Source organism: Emys orbicularis, chromosome 6 (genome assembly GCF_028017835.1).
Source record: "Emys orbicularis isolate rEmyOrb1 chromosome 6, rEmyOrb1.hap1, whole genome shotgun sequence".
Lineage (NCBI taxonomy): Eukaryota > Metazoa > Chordata > Testudines > Emydidae > Emys > Emys orbicularis.
The window spans coordinates 128,316,303-128,334,782 of NC_088688.1; the positions used below are offsets into that span (position 1 = coordinate 128,316,303).

The window sequence follows — 18,480 nt, forward strand, 5'->3', positions numbered from 1 at the left end:
ATTTATGAAAAATTAAGCCACTTAGGGACCTAAGTGCAGAGCACGGAGTAGCTCCCATTGAAGTCAGCATGTTTTATGGATGCTCAACATCTCTAAAAATAGGGACGTTTTCCCCCTACCCCCAACATCCGTTTTGGTGCCTGGCCTCACTGTATTCATGCAGTGTCCAGCCATCTGACAGCTGCATAAACTAGATAGCATGCATCCTAGCACATTTAACATTCAGCGGTTGACTTCCTTTTCTTTCTCCATCACAAGAGAGCTGGCATATAATATACTGTGCCATGATCAAGTGGGGCACCTTAATAACACACCTCTTTGCTAACTTACATGATAGTGATTTATTTATTTACACACACACACACACACACACACACACACACACACACACACACACACACTACCTCTACCCCGGTGTATATATGTCCTCGGGAGCCCCAAAATCGTACATTATAGGTGACACGGCGTTATATCGAACTTGCTTCGATCCGCTGGAGTGCGCAGCCCCGCCACTCCCGGAGCGCAGCTTTATATCCAAATTCGTGTTGTATCGGGTCGCGTTCTATCAGGGTACAGCTCTCTCTCCCTCTCTCTCCCTCTCTCTCCCTCTTTCTCTCTCTCTAATATATATAATATATATATATAAAATATAATCTTTTTTAATATCCAGAACACAGAGACCACAACTGGAATAGGTATTTGGCCAATAGCAAAGTGGGATTCCAGGAATTTCCATCCCGCACAGATTAGGAGGTCCATCTATTCCAGTGTCCTGCTTCCATCTGTGGTTTGGCTCAGTGCATAGTCTCCTTACTATCCTTCACGCTGCAGGAGGCAACAGAATATTGTTGCTTCATGATTGTTCTTTCAACTAAAAATGCTAACATTTTTCAGGCTATAAAAGCAAAGCTGGCATGTGAACGGTTTCAGAGTAGCAGCCGTGTTAGTCTGTAGCCGCAAAAAGAACAGGAGTACTTGTGGCACCTTAGAGACTAACCAATTTATTTGAGCATAAGCTTTCGTGGGCTACATCCCACTTCTTCGGATGCATAGAATGGAACATATATTGAGGAGATATACATACACACACATACAGAGAGCATGAACAGGTGGGATTTGTCTTACCAACTCGGAGAGGCCAATTAAGTAAGGGGGGGGGGAACTTTTGAAGTGATAATCAAGATAGCCCAGTACAGACAGGTTGATAAGAAGTGTGAGAGTACTTACATGGGGAGATAGATTCAATGTTTGTAATGGATCAGCCATTCCCAGTCTTTATTCAAACCTAAATTGATTGTGTCTAATTTGCATATCAATTTGAGTTCAGCAGTTTCTCGTTGGAGTCTGTTTTTGAAGCTTTTCTGTTGTAAAATAGCCACCCGCAGGTCTGTCATTGAATGACCAGACAGATTAAAGTGTTCTCCCACTGGTTTTTGAGTATTATGATGCCTGATGTCAGATTTGTGCCCATTAATTCTTTTGCTTAGATATATCTCCTCAATATATGTTCCATTCTATGCATCCGAAGAAGTGGGATGTAGCCCACGAAAGCTTATGCTCAAATAATTTTGTTAGTCTCTAAGGTGTCACAAGTACTCCTGTTCTTCTTGCATGTGAAGTCTCTCTCAACCCAAATTACTAAAAGTTCTAGCTTTCTCTGCTTTGGTGTAGCCATAGTGAAGTCTGGAGATACAAATGTGAAATATTTATACATTTCAGGATTACTTACCTACAGAATTCAAGGAATTATTGTCACACAGAGGTTCTGAAAACAATTATTTTAGCATGCAAATATAATGGATAAAAGCATTTAGTCGTCTATGCAAATACTTTCAGTGCTGGTAGAAGTTAGTTTTTCAGATTTTTTTCACCATTGTATTTCTCTACTACACATTCTTCGCTCAATCTGTAATTCCTCCTTCAGATTTCCTAGGTTTGCTAGGTTTCCAGAAAATATAGGGAAAAAGTGAGAACTGCCAAAAGCCAAGCAGAGTTGGACCTTGCATAGGAAGTTAAAACCAACAGTAAAAGATTCTTTAGCCATGAAAATAAAGAAAGAAGTGAGACTGCGAAGCACAGAGGATGGAGTGGAGATAAAAGATAAATTGCCTCAGTTTTTAATAAGAATGAGGAGCTTGTGGACATTGGCAGGGTGACTAATGGGAATGATGATATGGAAGTAGAAATTACCACATCTGAGTTGGAAGTCTAGCTCAAAGAATTTAATGACCAAGTCAGGGGACCTAGATAATCTCCATCCAAGAATATTAAAGGAAACTGCCACATGAAATTGTGATCCCAATAGCAACGATGTTTAATGAATCCTTAAACTCGGGAGTTGTTCTCTGACTGGCAAATTGCAAATACGTTTAAGAAATGAAAAGAAAGTGACCAAAGAAACTACAGGCCCGTTAGTTTGACCTCAATTATATGCAAGGTCTTAGAACAAATTTTTAAAGAAAAAGTAGTTAAGGAAATAGAGGTAAATGGTAATTGGGATAAAATACAACATAGTTTTACAAAAGAGAGATCCTGCCAGACCAATCTGATCTTTCTTTGAAAAGATAACTGATTTTCTAAACAAAGCAAATGCATTAATCTGATCTACCTGGATTCCAGTAAGATTTTTTTATACAGTTCCATATGGGAAATTATTAGCTAAATTGGAGAAGATATCAATTAATAAAAGAATTGAAAGGTGGGTAAAGAACTGGTTTAAGGGGTCATACTGAAAGGTGAACTGCCAGACTGGAGGGAGGTTACTAGTGGAGTTCCTCATGAATGGGTCTTGGTACTAATCTTCATTAACATTTTCATTAATGACTTTGGCACAAAAAGTGGGCATATGCTAATAAAATTTGTGGGTGAAACAAAGTTGGGAGTATTGCCAACACGGAGGAGGACTGCAATATTCTACAAGAAGATCTGGATGGCCTTGAAAACTGGAGGAATAGAAATGGGATGAAATTTTATAGTGGAAAGAGCAAGGCCATGCATTTAAAGACTAACAAGACTTTTTGCTATAAGCTGGTGACTTAATCAGTTGGAAACAACAGGGGTGGAAGAGAGAGACCTGGTGTATTGGTTGATCACAACATGACTGAGTCACCAATGTGATGGGACCATGAAAAAGGCTAATTCAATACTAGGATGCATCTGGCAAGGTGTTTCCAGTAGAGGTAAGGGAATGTTATTGCCATTATACAAGGTACTGGTGAGACCTCACTGGGAATATTGTATTCTGTTCTTGTCTCTCGTGTGTAAGAAAGATGACTTCAAACTGCGACAGGTGCAGAGCAGGGCTACTAGGATGATCAGTGGAATGGAGAACCTACCTTACTTGAGGAGACTTAAGGAGCTTGGCTTGTTTAGTCTAACCAAATGAAAGCTGAGGGGAGATATGATTGCTCTCCAGAAATTAGATCGATAAACACCAGGGAGGGAAAGGAGTTATTTAAGTTAAAGGCAAATGTTGGCACAAGAACAAATGGATATAAACTGGCCATCAATAAGTTTTAGGCTTGAAATTAGACAAAGGTTTCTAAACATCAGAGGAGTGAAGTTCTGCAAAAGCCTTTCAAGGAGGGTAGTGGAAGCAAAAAAACCTAACTTGTTTCAAGACTAAGCTTGATAAGTTTATGGAGGGGATGGTATGATGAGGTTGCCTACAGTGGCATATGGCCCATCTGCGACTGCCATTAGTAAATATCTCCAGCTATCAAAGATGAGACACTAGATGGGGGAAGGGCTCTGAGTTACTATAGGAAATTCTTTCCCAGGTGTGCAGCTGGTGGGTCTCACCCAAATGCTCAGGGTCTAACTGATTGCCATATTTGAGGTCAGGAAGGAGTTTTTCCCTAGGTCAGATTGGCAGAGAACCTGGAGATTTTTTACCTTCCTCTACAGCGTGGCACATGGTCACTTGCTAGTTTGAACTAGATTAAATGGTGGAGTCACTGTAACTTGAAGTCTTTAAATCAAGATCTGAGGATTTAGTAGCTCAGCCATAGGTTACGGGACAATTACATGAGTGGGTAGGTGAGGTTCTGTGGCCTGCAATGTGCAAGAGGTCTGACTAGGTGATCATAATGGTCCCTTCTGGCCTTAAAGTCTGAGATCTCTGTATGAATCGGTAGGATTTAACCTACTGGATCAGACCATTGCTCCAGCAATTGTTGTATCTTACATGTAGCCTGTGGCTGACATACCATCTATTTGGAAAACTTGCTTTCCATGTGGAATTTTAATTGGACTCTTGCCAGATCAGAAAAATCTTTCTCCTAATTCAACGAAGAAGCCGCTTTAATGACATTTGGTTAAATGTTGGGGGAGGCCACTATCCAGTCATAAGCAGTTCTTGGTGCCTTTTTTAGAAGCTTTTCCCTCTTCCTGGTAATGGAACACTGATATTTGTTGACTATGAAAATCGCTGCCAGTGCATTGAAAGTGGAGAACTAGCCCTGAAGGTTACTATTGGAAACTCTAAATGTCTGTTATTGGCTACACAATAAGTAGAGCTGATTTCACTTTTTTTCAAAAGCCACAGACCAGGATAGCAGTGTCTTACTGGAGGGAGGGTATGTAAGACATTTTGTCCTCTCTTGAACAAAGCCAAGACTTTTAAAAATATGTGCGTAAAGTTAGGCTCCTAGATAAGTTGCTTGACTTTCCAAAGTACTGAGCACTTACCCGTTAAGACTCTTGGACATTGAAATTTTAAATTGCCATGATCTCGCTATTTTAGCTCTTTGTCCTAGTGGAACTCCAAGCCACAACACTGGTATGTGCAGTGACAGCCCCAATAATGGAGTTTGCCTGGTTTGACCTTAATGTGACTTGGCCAATTCTGATCTTCCAAATTGCACTTGGTTATTCTGTAGAACTGGGTTGTCGTGTATGGATTTTGACTGAAATGAAAATGTTACAATAGCAGTTAAAACTAAAAATGAAACATGTTGCTTTGCCTTAAGTTTATGTATGTTAATTTGGTAAATGCTGCTCTTCGTAATCAAGTGCAAACACATCAACAAGAAAGAGGATTATTTGATCTGTACTGTTCACAATACGTTTATTGAAAATATCCTTTTTTTTTTTTTAACTCCTTTTTGAAGTTCGGAGTCAAGTTTAGATTGAGTTTGATAGTGTTGCAAATATTACAGCAGGTATCTCCAGATAGTGCTTTTATACATCTTCCATGCTCTTTTAATTAGCGTATGAGCAACTCTTGAGTCTTGGGAAAACATGCTGTGTTTTACCTTCATAGTAAACGGCTCTGAGCAAGTAGCAGCGGTGTTTGGAGAGGGAGCATTGCAGGCAGCAGCAGGGGAGTTTGCTCTCTCTTTTGGTCTCGGAGAACCTGGCATTAGCTTTAGGCTGAGATTCCTGAAAGGATGGATTGCCCTGTGTACTTTTTGGCTACCTTTCTTCCAGGACTGATGTATATGTGTAAATAAAGGCAAACTACTTACGTTGGTGTTTGCAGAAGGGAAAATCGTCTTGTCTGTCAGCAGAAGGAAGAGTTGGATAAATTAGATGGATATCATGGATCAGTTTCAAAAAACCCCTATTATGCTGGCCAGTGTGAGATTGACAGCCAGGATATTGCACAGGAAACGAATAGAAGTCCTTGCATACACATGACATACTGTGTAAACATAAGTACTGAGATGCTGACAAACTTTCACTTGATTAATACATCTAGTTCTCTTTAGGCTGTTCTCCCTCAATGCTGTAGATGGATTCTGTAAGTGTTAGTTATTCTGAAAAGGCTACTGAAAGATCCAGAGTTCTACCCTACAGAATTATGTCTTGTCTTCAGAGGCAGATTAGGGGTTTGTGGGGCCCTGGGCAAGAGCAAGTAAGGGCTTCTCCCCATCCCTTCTGCCTGCAGTCCCTACCGGCGCTCCTGCTGGGGAGCGGGGTTGGGGCGCAGGGGCTTCCCCCATCCACCCAGCGCTCCTGACGGGGATCGGGGTTGGGGTGTGGGGGCTTGCCCTGCCCCGCCCGCCTGGCACTCCTGCCGGGTAGTGGGGTTGGGGCATGGGGGCTTTCCCTGCTTCCCAGCAGGCTAATCTGCCACTGCTTGTCGTGAGTTTGAGTATGCTGTACTAGCTTTTGATGAAGCTTTTCCCAATTTGTACAGGTGTAAGTGAGATTAGAATCAGGTTCCTTGTGTCTTTATTTCTGACGGTGTTTCTTCAATGATACTACCAACTTACTTGACAAATTGAAATAAACAAACAAGTCCAAATTCAGCCATCCCAAGAAAAATGCTATATGGAGCTATTGTATGTTTAGAGAAGCTGAACTGAAAGAGAATGCCTTCCTGAATATCAAAAACGCTTTCCACCAAAAGGAAAGGAAGATAGAGTCCTTATCTTCTGTTACACAGAATTATGTAATTATCCTATTTTTTCTCCTCCCCATAGATGGCTTCAATGAAGATGTTCCAGATTCAGTTCCACACAGGTTTTGTGCCCCGGAATGCCACCACAGTGAAATTTGCTAAGTATGTGAATATTTTGCTGAACACAACTTGCAGAAACTTTTTTCAAATTATTTTACTTGCCAGATCAACAGATCTAGGGGGCGGGGGGGAGTATGTTTTACTAGTGTGGGGAAAATGATAGCTTTCATTTTTAACAAAATGAGTCCTGGCTTTTGATTGACCACACTTCCTTTGACTCAGCGTCTCTTGATGAGGGGTTTTCTTGAAATTTCTTCATAATAAATCATCCCTATGAGATTAAACAGGGAAAAAGTAACCCAATCCAATTTTATGCTTTGCATACCAATTCCATAGAAGTACTAGTCACTTAACTTGCTGCAGTCCAAGACAGTGAACCTGATGGGCTGATTGAATATTTGCCTTGAAAGATTTTTGATTTGTGATTTTATTACATCGCCATATTACAGGTATGATCTGGATGCTTGTGACATTCAAGAGAAATATCCTGACTTATTTCAAGTGAATCTGGAAGTGGAGGTGGAGCCCAGAGACAGACCCTGTAGTGAACGAGCGCCATGGGATAACTTGAACATAAAGGGACTGAATCCCAAGATCCTTTTCTCCAGTCGGGAGGAACAACAAGAGATTTTATCGAAATTTGGTAAAGCTTAACTTTGGAGGCATTAGAAACTTTAACCTGTTTCCTATCCTTTTTTAAAGCATTCCAGTTCAGGACTCATTTTGTTTAGTTTTCAGACAAATTTTTAAACAGACCTTTAAAAGGGAAAACTTAATTCTTGTGAAGAGCTGTGCAGTACCCTTGCCTGTTATAAAGGAATAGGAGTTTTCCTTAATACTAGATTGGGCTAATTACAATCTTTTTATCTATATTGGCACTGTTTTCACCTTTTCCCAGAGCTCTGGAGGCCCTATTTGGAGTGACACATCAAACAAAAATACTTGGCAGTTGAGCCCTTCGCCTCCAAAACCTGGGGAGAATTCCCTCCGCTTTCGCTGCTTAGCTGAGCTTTCATCAATGCAGTTCAAAGTATTCTAGCATTCTCCATAAGTGGCCTTTCATACCCATAATTCAAAATATATTGTTATTGAGATGTTTCTTGTGCATAGTCCAGTAGAGTTATGGTTTGATTCTCTTAAGATTTTCCCTGCATTAGTGAGTGTCGGTTGTTCTTGAAGGGATCTTACATTTTTAACATTGCATCTTGTCTGTTTAGCCAACTTCCTCGTTCTGGATATATTTTTAGTAATTCTTGCCAGGATTGCTATACTTAATGTTTGCTTTTTTCTTGGTCTCATTAGTTTTCATGTTCCACTCCTTCATCCTTTCTTTAATGTTCTCTAACATGGCTGTATTTAGAGAATAAGTAAGACCTCAGTTCTTGTCTTTCTGCTTCTTTTATCTTTTTTAACTCAGTGTATTTGCTTTTTTCCTCATTTTTCTCTTGATCCAACATAGTCACTTTTCCCCTTTTTCATATGTTTTTAGAAAAGTATATTTCTGCCAGGCTTGCATTTTGCATTAAGCCTTGTTGTTCTTTCCTGAACATAAATCTCCCTTTTATATTGTATTCTAATTAGGACACTCAACTAAATCATATTGTGAACAACATTTTTTGTTTTACATTAATCTAAGGTGTTGGTATTGAAAGTGAGAGAATTTTTAAAAAAATCACTTAGTTACTATGCTCCTTTACTTTCTGAATTTGCCTCCTCTTGAGAAAAAGAAAATCCTGGAAGTTGATTTAATTTAGATTCTTAGCCCTGAAATGTTTGGGTTTGAAAAACTGGAGGTGAAAATATATTTTTTTAATTGAAATTTAAGATAAAAAATGTTGTTTTTTCTTAGATCTTCATAAATTTGTTTTCACAAAACTTAAACATGGGACCAAAGCTGAGTTGGCAGGACCCTTTCAATGTTTAGCATATCCCATACTGTATTTTTTGTGAATCTTTTGGTTTTTAAACAAAGATGGTATTGCAGCACTCCAGTAAGTCAGACACTACGCTGCTGGCATTAGGGTATGTCAACACTTGATCTGGAAGGATAATTGTCGTTTTGGGTAGGCGTATGCACACTAGTTTTGAGCTAGCGCACTAAAAATAAGAACGTAGTTAGGGTGGGGCGTGCTAGCTGCTCTGAGTACATGCTTAGGGTCCTCGGCAGGATGGTACTGGGGTGGCTAGCCTGTCCCGCTGCTACAGCTGTACTTCTATTTTTAGCATGGTTGCTCAATCAGACTGAGTTGAAAACTACACCTCCACCTTGTGTAGATGCACCCTTACAGACTGCCATGTACAGAGCAGATGTGGGATGTTCACCAAGTTAAATACTTTGTTCTGTGTTTGATGATTCAACTTACTTCCATGTATGCACCCCATTCTTTCCAAAATGAAGTAATTCCCATGCTAAAACTCTCGCCAGTTAGGTGTCCACTCTTTGATTTGGCATGGAGCGCTTGTTCTTGTGTGAGACTACAGAGCCATTGATAAGGCAATCTTCCCTAACTTCTGACAATATCCCTCCAGCTCAGCACCTCACATTGAAGTAAGGAAAATGACCAATTCCTGCATGAGCAGGGTGCTGGCACTCACCTGCTTCCAAGTTGAGGTTGACAGCTTTGTATCCTATATCACTGGTACACTGTTGTTGCCTTACACTTTAAGTACTTTCTATGAGTTTCATTGAACCTGTTCTTTTTGGGTTTTTTGTGGGAGAAGGGCAACGGAGCGATCTTTCTGTGTCCTGTTTGGAAATGGCTGTGATTTGTTCACAGCCCTCCTGTCCACCTTGGTCTATTTTGTAATATCTTCAGAGTGTTACTGGTATGCAGTAAAGAACCAGAAATTGATGGCAACTGACTTGAGTAGAGTCACATCAGTTTAAATATAGGACACAAAACTCTACTAGAATATTAAGTCTGATACCTTAATTTAATTTCACAGCTGTTACGTGTGTGGCTGAAACCAGGGTTAAAACTCCATCCTAAATTCACAGCTGTATGGGCTTTTTCCTACACAGAGACTAGCAGCTTGCTCATGAGATCCAACCAAGAGTTATTTCCTGACTGCCACCTTGATATGTTTTTGAGTAAGATACCACGTGCTGCATGTTAGGATTGACACAATCTGAAATTTTCCAATGTCAGAACTGTATGTCTAAGGTTTTTGGCTTGAAATTCCATCTGACAGGTAAACCTGAGCTGCCTAGACAGCCAGGTTCAACAGCACAGTACGAAGCCGAAGAGTCCAAATCGGAACAGTCTCCCGAAAGCACACCCACAGAGCCGGACTCTCCACAGAGCAGCAGCACTGATGCAAATAACTTCTTCCATACTCTGGATTGGGAAGGTAGGTGAAGTTACTAATTCTTTACCAAAAGGACTAATCTCTTGTGCAATACTTCAATTGTCTCTCCCCCACCTGCAAGGATTGCTACAGCGTTGGCACATTGTTACATAATGGAAGCAAAGGGACAGATCATGATTATTTCAATTTTGTGTGTTGCCTCATCAGAGTGCAAGTAAAAACCATTTAAAAAGGAGTGAGCTTTTCAGGTCTGCGAATGTTGCTGTCCAGCTTCATTTGGGATCTCCAAATCAGCATAAAGTAAAGGTAATAGGCATGCACTGCTGCTCACAAATCAAACTGAGGCAGGGCTGTATCCTCCCCCTTCCTTTGTGGATGCTGGCTGCAAAGCAAGCAGGTGGAGTGGCCAAGAAATTCTGGCATGGGCTGAACTGAGTAGGTCTGGACTGAAAACATGGCCTGCCTGCTCTGGTGTTTTCCGAGAGCCCTGTGTCTCCACGCTGTTCCTGGCTTTCCCCAGCACTTGACAGCAAAATTGCTGGGGTGCCATTGGTGACAGTGTTACTACTGATTTTAGAGCAGCAGTATAATACAAAGCCCTTTTAAACCATAATTTACTCAGTGTCCAAAGGGGAGTGTCAGACTGAAGGCTCTTCCCCAGTGTCTCACTCCTGTCCTCAACTCAGATCATATCTCCTTGTCCAGCACAAAGGGTTTGCTTTAATTGTGCAGCGTTAATAGTTGCACATGTTGAGTGGTGGAGGAATATACTACTTATTCACATTTCCGGTCCATGTGCTCCTGGCAGGCAGAGCCATTTTGCTCCCTTAGCTTTGTCTATGGGAAGGGGGGTATTTGCCTCTGAGGATGGAAGGACACGAGGGGTCGGGGATGGGAGGGCGGCATTTGTAGCTAGTGCTCAGTAGCAGCAGTTGTGGCCTCTAGTGGCTGGAGGATAAACTTGCAGGAAAACAAGCTTCTCTTCTCCCCCCGCCCTCCGCCCCCCCTTTTCTGAGCAGGGCAAGCTAGTGGCACGTCACTTCTCTGTCCCTGCCCCCTGAGCCTTCTTGTGCAAGGAACTTTAAGTTCAGACCCTGGCACTTGAACCTGGTTTCTCCTTGTTGAGCAGGAGAATTCTGTTAACTTAAAAGTGTTATAAAAAGGTAAATCTGTTTTTATTCATTCAATAGAAGGAAAAAATCCAGAGCCTGGAGCAGAGGACCGCTTGTCCAAAGATAATCATCCTGGACTGATTGATGACAGGGATGAAAGTGACCCATCAGATGAAGAATTTGCTGCATTTCCTAGTGAAGGAAGAACAGAAATAGTTGAAGAAAAAGAAAAACCCAGTCCTCCAGAAGAAGATGCAGATATATTTTTTGAAGCTAATTTTGAAACTCCATCTGCCCAACCACAAGAACCTCAGTTGGAAGACCACGTAGATTTATTGGGACTAGACTCTGATGTTCCATCAGAGCAGAATCAAACTGCCTCAGAGATGAAGAACTCATCTAGCAACGCAGACTTACTGAACAATTTATTTGTGGGTAGCACGTCGCAGGTTTCAGAAGAGTCTACTGGGGACCTTCTAGGCGAAGGGGCAGACTTCTTTTTCAGCAGTCAACCTCAGCCTTCAGCCAGTAACCAGAGTACATCTCCACCCACAACATTGCCTTCTGCTGGTATGTAACTCAATTCTCTCTACTTTGGAATTGTGATATAGTGTGAATAACTGAATGAGGCAATAATTATTAGCTGCTTTACTATTTTTCTGTTTGTACACTATGTTAGTACCCTGTTTTGATCTATATCTAAAAGTTCTGTTGCAGTCTGTCATCGGAATCCGCGAAAGGGGCACATAATACTTAGACAAAGTACATAGTAAAAGGTCTGTTTCTTATGACAGAATAATTGCTTCATAACACTTAGCAGCTTTTCATATGGTTCAAGTTTACAACCTTCATTGAAAGCCACCTTTACTCAAAATATGACCTTGGCAGTGTTGCATTTTTCCCTATTTTCACGACTTTGAAGTACAGCTTCAGCTGAGTTTTACACAAATTCATCTCACTTTGTTTTAAAAAAAATAATCCGTGCAAAAGCAAAACTTTGTGCTGTCCTGCATGCAAAAGTGTTGATTTGTTTTATGTTCGTCTCTGGATCCAAGTACATAGAACTTACATTGCCAAGACTTGAAAGGGTGATTACCCATTTCTTCCTCACGTTTTCCAGAGGTTGATAGCAGCTTTGAGTGAAAGACGACAACTCGATCATTACTGAGTCTTGCACTTGTATACAGTCATTTATCCCTGTCACAAGACAGGAGCTCCAAGAAGTGTTACTAATACATCATTAAGGAACTACTGGATGTTACTGGTCCGATTCTTTGACAATGTGTGGACAGGACTGGGCCAGTGGTAGGTCTTGATCCTCATGTAATTCAGCATCCGCACCTACATAAGACTAAAGTGCAAGGAGAATATACAATTAAGCAAAACCTTGCCAACTGCCTGATCTTCAGAACACAAATTATTTTGATTTATGTAATAGAAGTCCCGCTTTCCTTTATTAAGAGGGCTAAAAGGACTAGGATCCATCAGTTTTATTCCTGATTTAGAACTAGTCATAATTCTAGAGTGCAGAATTCCTTCAAGCTGAATGTAGTATTAAATGTTCCTTCAACCCAATTTTTTTTTCCAGTTCATCACTGTAAATGTCATTCTAAAATATCCCTGTTACAATGACATCATTTTCTTTGGGAATTGGTTAAGGGATCTGACGTAAATGCACAAAAATCATCAGATTTGGACAGAAGGCTAGAATTACATGCTACATTGCTGCATTCTAGATAACTTATGTGATCCCTGAAATATTTATTTCCTGCTTCATTATTGCTGAGTTGTTTGAATAAATCAAATTATTTAGGTTTAGCATTTTCTCTCATTGGCAGGAGTCCATAAAAGTTATAGTCAGTGTAGTTTATCCTTTGACTATGCGCCCCTTGTTAGCCGTGGGAAAGCACTGAGAAATGCACCTCAACCTATTGTTACATTATATAAAGAAAGTAACAGTCGTATAGTAGTTTTGTTGAATTACAGGAATGAGTATATCTGGTGCTTCTACTGGTTTTTTCAACTTGCATATTACCTTCTTAAGTCAGATCGATGTCTGAGATTCTGTACCTGCATGCTGAAGCAAAAGGCAGGCTGTATATGCATGAGATTCAGTGTTCAGGATAACATGCTTTACAGCATCATATGCAATATAATCATGTTATCTAAAGACACATCAGGGCTGGATTATCACTTCTGGATTCTAGTTTTTTGGAGTCAGACTGGTAGAAGTCCCTTAGTTCTTGAAGTTCATTCACCCTTGAGGGCAACTGGTACAGGGCAGAGCTTGAGCCAAGCCTCTTGCTGGCCATCACATGCCATCCCCTGCTGGGTATAAATACTGTTCCAGTTAGTTCTCTCCCTGCCAGTGGTCACTGAAGTAGCTCCCTCCTGGACACTGTGCTGCTGCCTTCTCCAGCTCGTGTGTCAGCACGATGAACATGAATCACTTTTAGTCATGCCTTCCTTGTACTGTGGCTGTTCTGTTTTGTTTTTGCTAGTTTAACAACCCACTTTGGTTACAATTTGTTATCTGGGGCTCTGGGATTCCTATCTTGTTGCTGACTTCTTTTTAGATCTCCCTACTAATGTGACTTTTTGGATAAATGCGGGCTGATCTGAAATGAATGACTCAAGATTGAGGGAATGGCTTGTGTAGAGAAAACTAGCGTTGTGGCTGAATTTTTATACAGTGTCAGTAAGGATTTACGTTGGAAGGGATAATTGTTTTCCTTGGCTGTGATTGGCTGAAATGCTCTGCTTGTCTAATAGCATGTAAGTACTAATGTCTGGGGGCAGGGACCGATTGTTGTCTCCTGCCGGAAAGAAGAGAAACTTCAAAAGCCTTCGTCAGTTGACACCCATGACCTCACCTTATTGCCCCTGCCCAAGAGGGTGTAAGTAAGTTTTTCCTGTGATTTTATTTGCAGTAACACCTGCCCTCAAGATAATTTTGTTTTCTGCCTCTTTCTTTAGCTGATCCGTTTGACCCATTCACAATGTCATCAGGATCTGAGAAGCCGACTCTGTCTGGTCCTGATCTCTTTGGAGACTTTCTTAATCCAAATGCAACATCTACATCTAGTATATTTCCTTCCACACACAGCGCACCACCTCCTTCTTCCAGCTCAGACTTCTTACATTTAGGTAAGTGTGCTTTTGGCATGATTTTTTGGTAAGGGTTTCTGTGGCTTTCCCCGGGTTTAGTTCTTTACTCTCTGTTTAGTCAAGGTTGATTAGCGTCTAACAGATCCTCTTGTTGTGACTGCTATTTTAATAAGCTCCATGTTCCCTGTGCACAGATGAGCATGTCCAGCTGGTAGTATTTCCTGTATAGTGTTACTATAGTAAGTCTTGGTACAATTATTTTGCTAAGATTGCTAATCTTTTGCTAATCCTGTGTTTAATTTTCTTCTGGAAGATGACAATGTAGAACTGAGGTTACACCAAGTGTTGTGTTTTCAATCTTATTAAATTACCTAGATTACTAAATGTAAATGTGATTTACATACTTAGGTTTGAATTAGGTTCTTAAGGACTTGGAAAGGGAAAGTAGAGGAATACAAGTGATTCTGGAATAGGATCTGTTAAAAGAATGTTGTTTCCTTAAACATTTCCGAACTGAGGCTAGTTGGAACTACTTGTATTGAAGTAAATTGGTTAAAATATATTTATAGGCTACATTATATAATACTTGGAGTTAATCTAATTTGTTTCAATGGTTTCTTCCGGATACCATAAGTAAAATCCTTTTCTCCATGTGCTTCCTTTTAACACTATATCCAAGTTAGTTCTAATAATTACATAAAATGATTAATTTTCCATAAATGCAGATAGAACTAGTAATACAAACTATCACTCAATAGCAACTCACCAATATACTCATCAAAAGCAAATTTTAGTTTTCCAGTACTGTGTATGTAAAGTAACTCAACAGCATTTAAAGATTAAATCATCCATTTAGATTTGTCAGTTAACTCAGATACTATCCAATGAAGTTGTAGACTACATGGTTGTTTTACTAAACAGAAACAAGTTACTTGATTTGGACTGTAAAAATTTAAAAATATATATCCCTGTTAATTAAAAACTGAAGGTACAAGAATTCTGTGTCACCCTTTAAATTCTCAGTTTCTGGAATAAAGCTAAAATTAATCTTTGTGGATTTTCAATTTAATTTTTTTAATGTTCAATGAGATGTGATTCAGAAGTATAACTGTCATGCAGTAAATTTGCCATAATAGTTGCACCTTCAGATTTTAATTTAATTGTAAAATCTGAAATCTGTGTTAGAAACATGTCTGAATTACGGAGCAAATAAAAAATACAGCACAGTCCATATCAGTATATGAACATCTTTCTGTGAAGGTAGTCCCTGGATAGGGCACTGGACTGCCATTCAGAAAAACTTAGTTCTATTCTGGGTGTGGTGTTGATCTTCTGTAAAAACTTCACAACCCCTCTCTTTCGGTTTCCGTAGCTGTAAAACGAGGATAATGAAGCTTAGCCACCCTTGTAAAAGACACAGATCTCAGAGTTTTCTAAATACGAGAAATATCTGTGCACATACTTTTAATCATAATGGGCAAAAGCAAAGTGAGCTCAAGCTGTACTTCCTACCTAGAACAAACCAATGCTATGCCACATGTCCATGATGAATCGCCCAAGGAATAATGAAAGACCCTGGCATAAGGATACTCTTCTAAAACTCCACTTATTGGAAATTTCAGAGATGCTAATTCCCTAAAGGGGCTCATCCTCTTAGAGTTGTGGGAACAGTCTGCATCTTTTTTAAATAAAGGGCTAATGATGTCAGGTAAATGGGAGATTGGGGAGTGGCCTATCTAGAAGGCGAAGCAAATGAATGAAGAAAACTATAGGTAGTGGGCTTAGGTCACTCTCTCCTGGGGATGGGAGCGGATGTTAAGGGAACACAGATGGCTACCACTTGCTGTGGCTCCTTAAAATATTTCTTGAAGTCTAATTTGGACCCATCAAGTTGTGTAAATGGTTAGTCTTTAACCACATGATATAACTGTTCGTTTGTCTTCACTCCCTGTCCCCTTTTGTTATTCACTTATTGTTTCTTGTCCCCAGGTTGTAAGCAGTTTGAGGCAGGGTGCAGGTCTCACTTTACTTCCGTACAGCACTAAGCAGAGCAGGGCCCTGGTGGTGATTATGAGATTACTGTAATGTGAATACTAGACTGTATTCAAAAGCTTGTAAAGGTGAAATACCCACTCAGATAATTTAACAATGTCAAAACAGGAGCTCAGTGGGAAGGGACCCATTTAGAGTCAGGTTATATGTGCCATGGCATTTCAGGGGCACAGTTCTCCATTTTCTTAAGTTGGGTAGTTCTTACTGTCTCAGGAAGAGATCCTGCTAGATGGTTAACATGACAAATAGCATTGGCCTTTCCCTCAGGCGAGGTGCACACAATTTTTCTAAAACCTTGAAGTTCCCTGTGGAAGAGAGGTAGTTTCTGCACACCAAGACAGAGGCCAGATATCATAAGGCATGTTGGACAATATCCTCTGTGGGTCCTATAACTACTGCTCACTGCCATTGTGGGGATTTCGTTTCCTTTAATGTCAGAGGAAGTGCTGTGGTTTGGCACAAGGTCAGCGATGCAACTTTTTCAGCTTTGCCAGGCAGTCAAGTAAAAGGCTAGGTAGGATAAATATGTGGAACCAGAAAAATGGTTGTGTGAGCTATATACAGTTAAGAGTGAGCTTACAAAGTGTGGATGATAGTAAGGGGATAGTAATACCTTTTCCTCACCTCTGTTTTTTCCTCTAGTTGACATCAGGGGCATTTTCTCCTTCTCAGAAGCTTGCTTTATGGAAAGGTTTTTTTGGGACAATCTCTTGTACTTGATGGAGTAGTACTAGATTACTTTGCAGTGTGCCATATTGCAATCTGAGTATTAGTCACATATAAATGGTATCCAAAACTGGGCATGGCAGTATTGGATCCCACACTAGTTTGTCCTTAAAATGAGAGGCCAATCAAAGGGATATGGCTGGACATACCTTGTCTATATCGGGGTAGGCAACCTATGGCACCCGTGCCGAAGGCGGCACGCGAGTTGATTTTCAGTGGCACTCTCACTGCCTGGGTCCTGGCCACTGGTCCGGGGGGCTCTGCATTTTAATTTAATTTTAAATGAAGCTTCTTAAACATTTTGAAACCTTATTTACTTTACATACAACAATAGTTTAGTTATATATTACAGACTTATAGAAAGAGACCTTCTAAAAAGGTTAAAATGTATGACTGGCATACGAAATCTTAAATTAGAGTGAATAAATGAAGACTCGGCACACCACTTCTGAAAGGTTGCTGACCCCTGGTCTATATTGTAAATCAGTGTAATTATCATGTTATGCTCTCACTAGGTTTATAAAACCACCCACACTGGACTCATTTCAAAGCAAGATATTACTTGAAAATGATTTTCCCTTTGCAAAATTGAAGCAGATGCCAGGTATGTGTGTAGGGGAATCTTTCATGCTTTAGGGCAAGGTGCAATTGTTTAATGATGCAGGAAAACTGAATATACACGTTACCAATTCCCTCATGAATCACATCTGAAACTAGGGATAATATAGAAGTGCAGGGATTGTTGACTAATACCAAGCAGTAAAGAATTTTTTCTTCTCTTAAAGGCGTATCCCAATACTTGTTTCTTTACACAATGGTAAGGCCCATTTGCATATTCTCAGCTGAGCTGCTGTATTACTGATCAATATGAAGGCTGTCTGATGATAAATCATCACTTGTGCAACTGAAAATAATGGCATAGAAAGTTTCAGTATCTACTTAGATAACAAGTGTCGCTCGGAAGAGGAATTTTTTGGTAGGAAATTAGAGCAGACCAAGGGGAAAAAGCCTTTGCATGGATTTAGAATCCTACCCTGTATCTGACTCTGAGGCTGTCTCTCACGGCTTCCTGGGTAGTTCTGTCATTCGTTGGTTTGATAAACGAAGGGCTTGGTGGAGTTGTGATGGTTGCCTGAATTCATCAGCCACAGTCATTGGGAGCAAGCCCATATCAAGGTCTAGACTAGTTCACCTATCGTGTAATGTGTCTGAACAATTACAGTACATGTACTGCACTACCTACTGTCCCAGCCTGTTTTGTAACAAAAAAGTAAACCTACTTTTTTCAGTTTAGTTTGCTGGAAACCTGCTCATCTGGAGCCACACAAGTTCTGTCTACACTACAGAGCTGACCATGTTAAAATACAATTATGAATCCTGGTTTTGAAAAAGCCATGTTATACCATTTTAGGGAATTGTTTTGAAGGGACTGTCAACCTGAATTCTGAGTTGACTAGTTTAAAGAAATAAAACAAAAAACCCCTCCAGATTCTAATGGGATGCCCTTTAAATAATACCCAGAATAAAAATGAAGAAATTCCTCGAATAAGGCATTCTGCTCCCTGCTAATATTTTATATGGGTTTTTGGGACAGTTGAGAAACCAACTACCTGGTTATTCAAGGGAATAGCAAACTTGTGCAGTTGGCAGCCCTTTGTGTAGGGTCAGAGGAAACAAGTTGAACATGGGACTTTTCATTTTCAGTGA

General features: G+C 40.2%; 1 protein-coding gene across 1 annotated transcript in view; it reads left to right on the forward strand.

Moving 5' to 3' along the window:
- The window catches only part of GAK (cyclin G associated kinase), a 116,258-nt gene that overhangs the window by 63,557 nt on the left and 34,221 nt on the right, over positions 1 to 18,480 (forward strand). Inside the window, exons 18-22 of the mRNA XM_065407060.1 lie at positions 6,429 to 6,508; positions 6,916 to 7,109; positions 9,659 to 9,817; positions 10,966 to 11,457; positions 13,864 to 14,034. Coding sequence (XP_065263132.1) covers positions 6,429 to 6,508; positions 6,916 to 7,109; positions 9,659 to 9,817; positions 10,966 to 11,457; positions 13,864 to 14,034 — 1,096 coding nt within the window. The remainder of the gene's footprint in view (positions 1 to 6,428; positions 6,509 to 6,915; positions 7,110 to 9,658; positions 9,818 to 10,965; positions 11,458 to 13,863; positions 14,035 to 18,480) is intronic.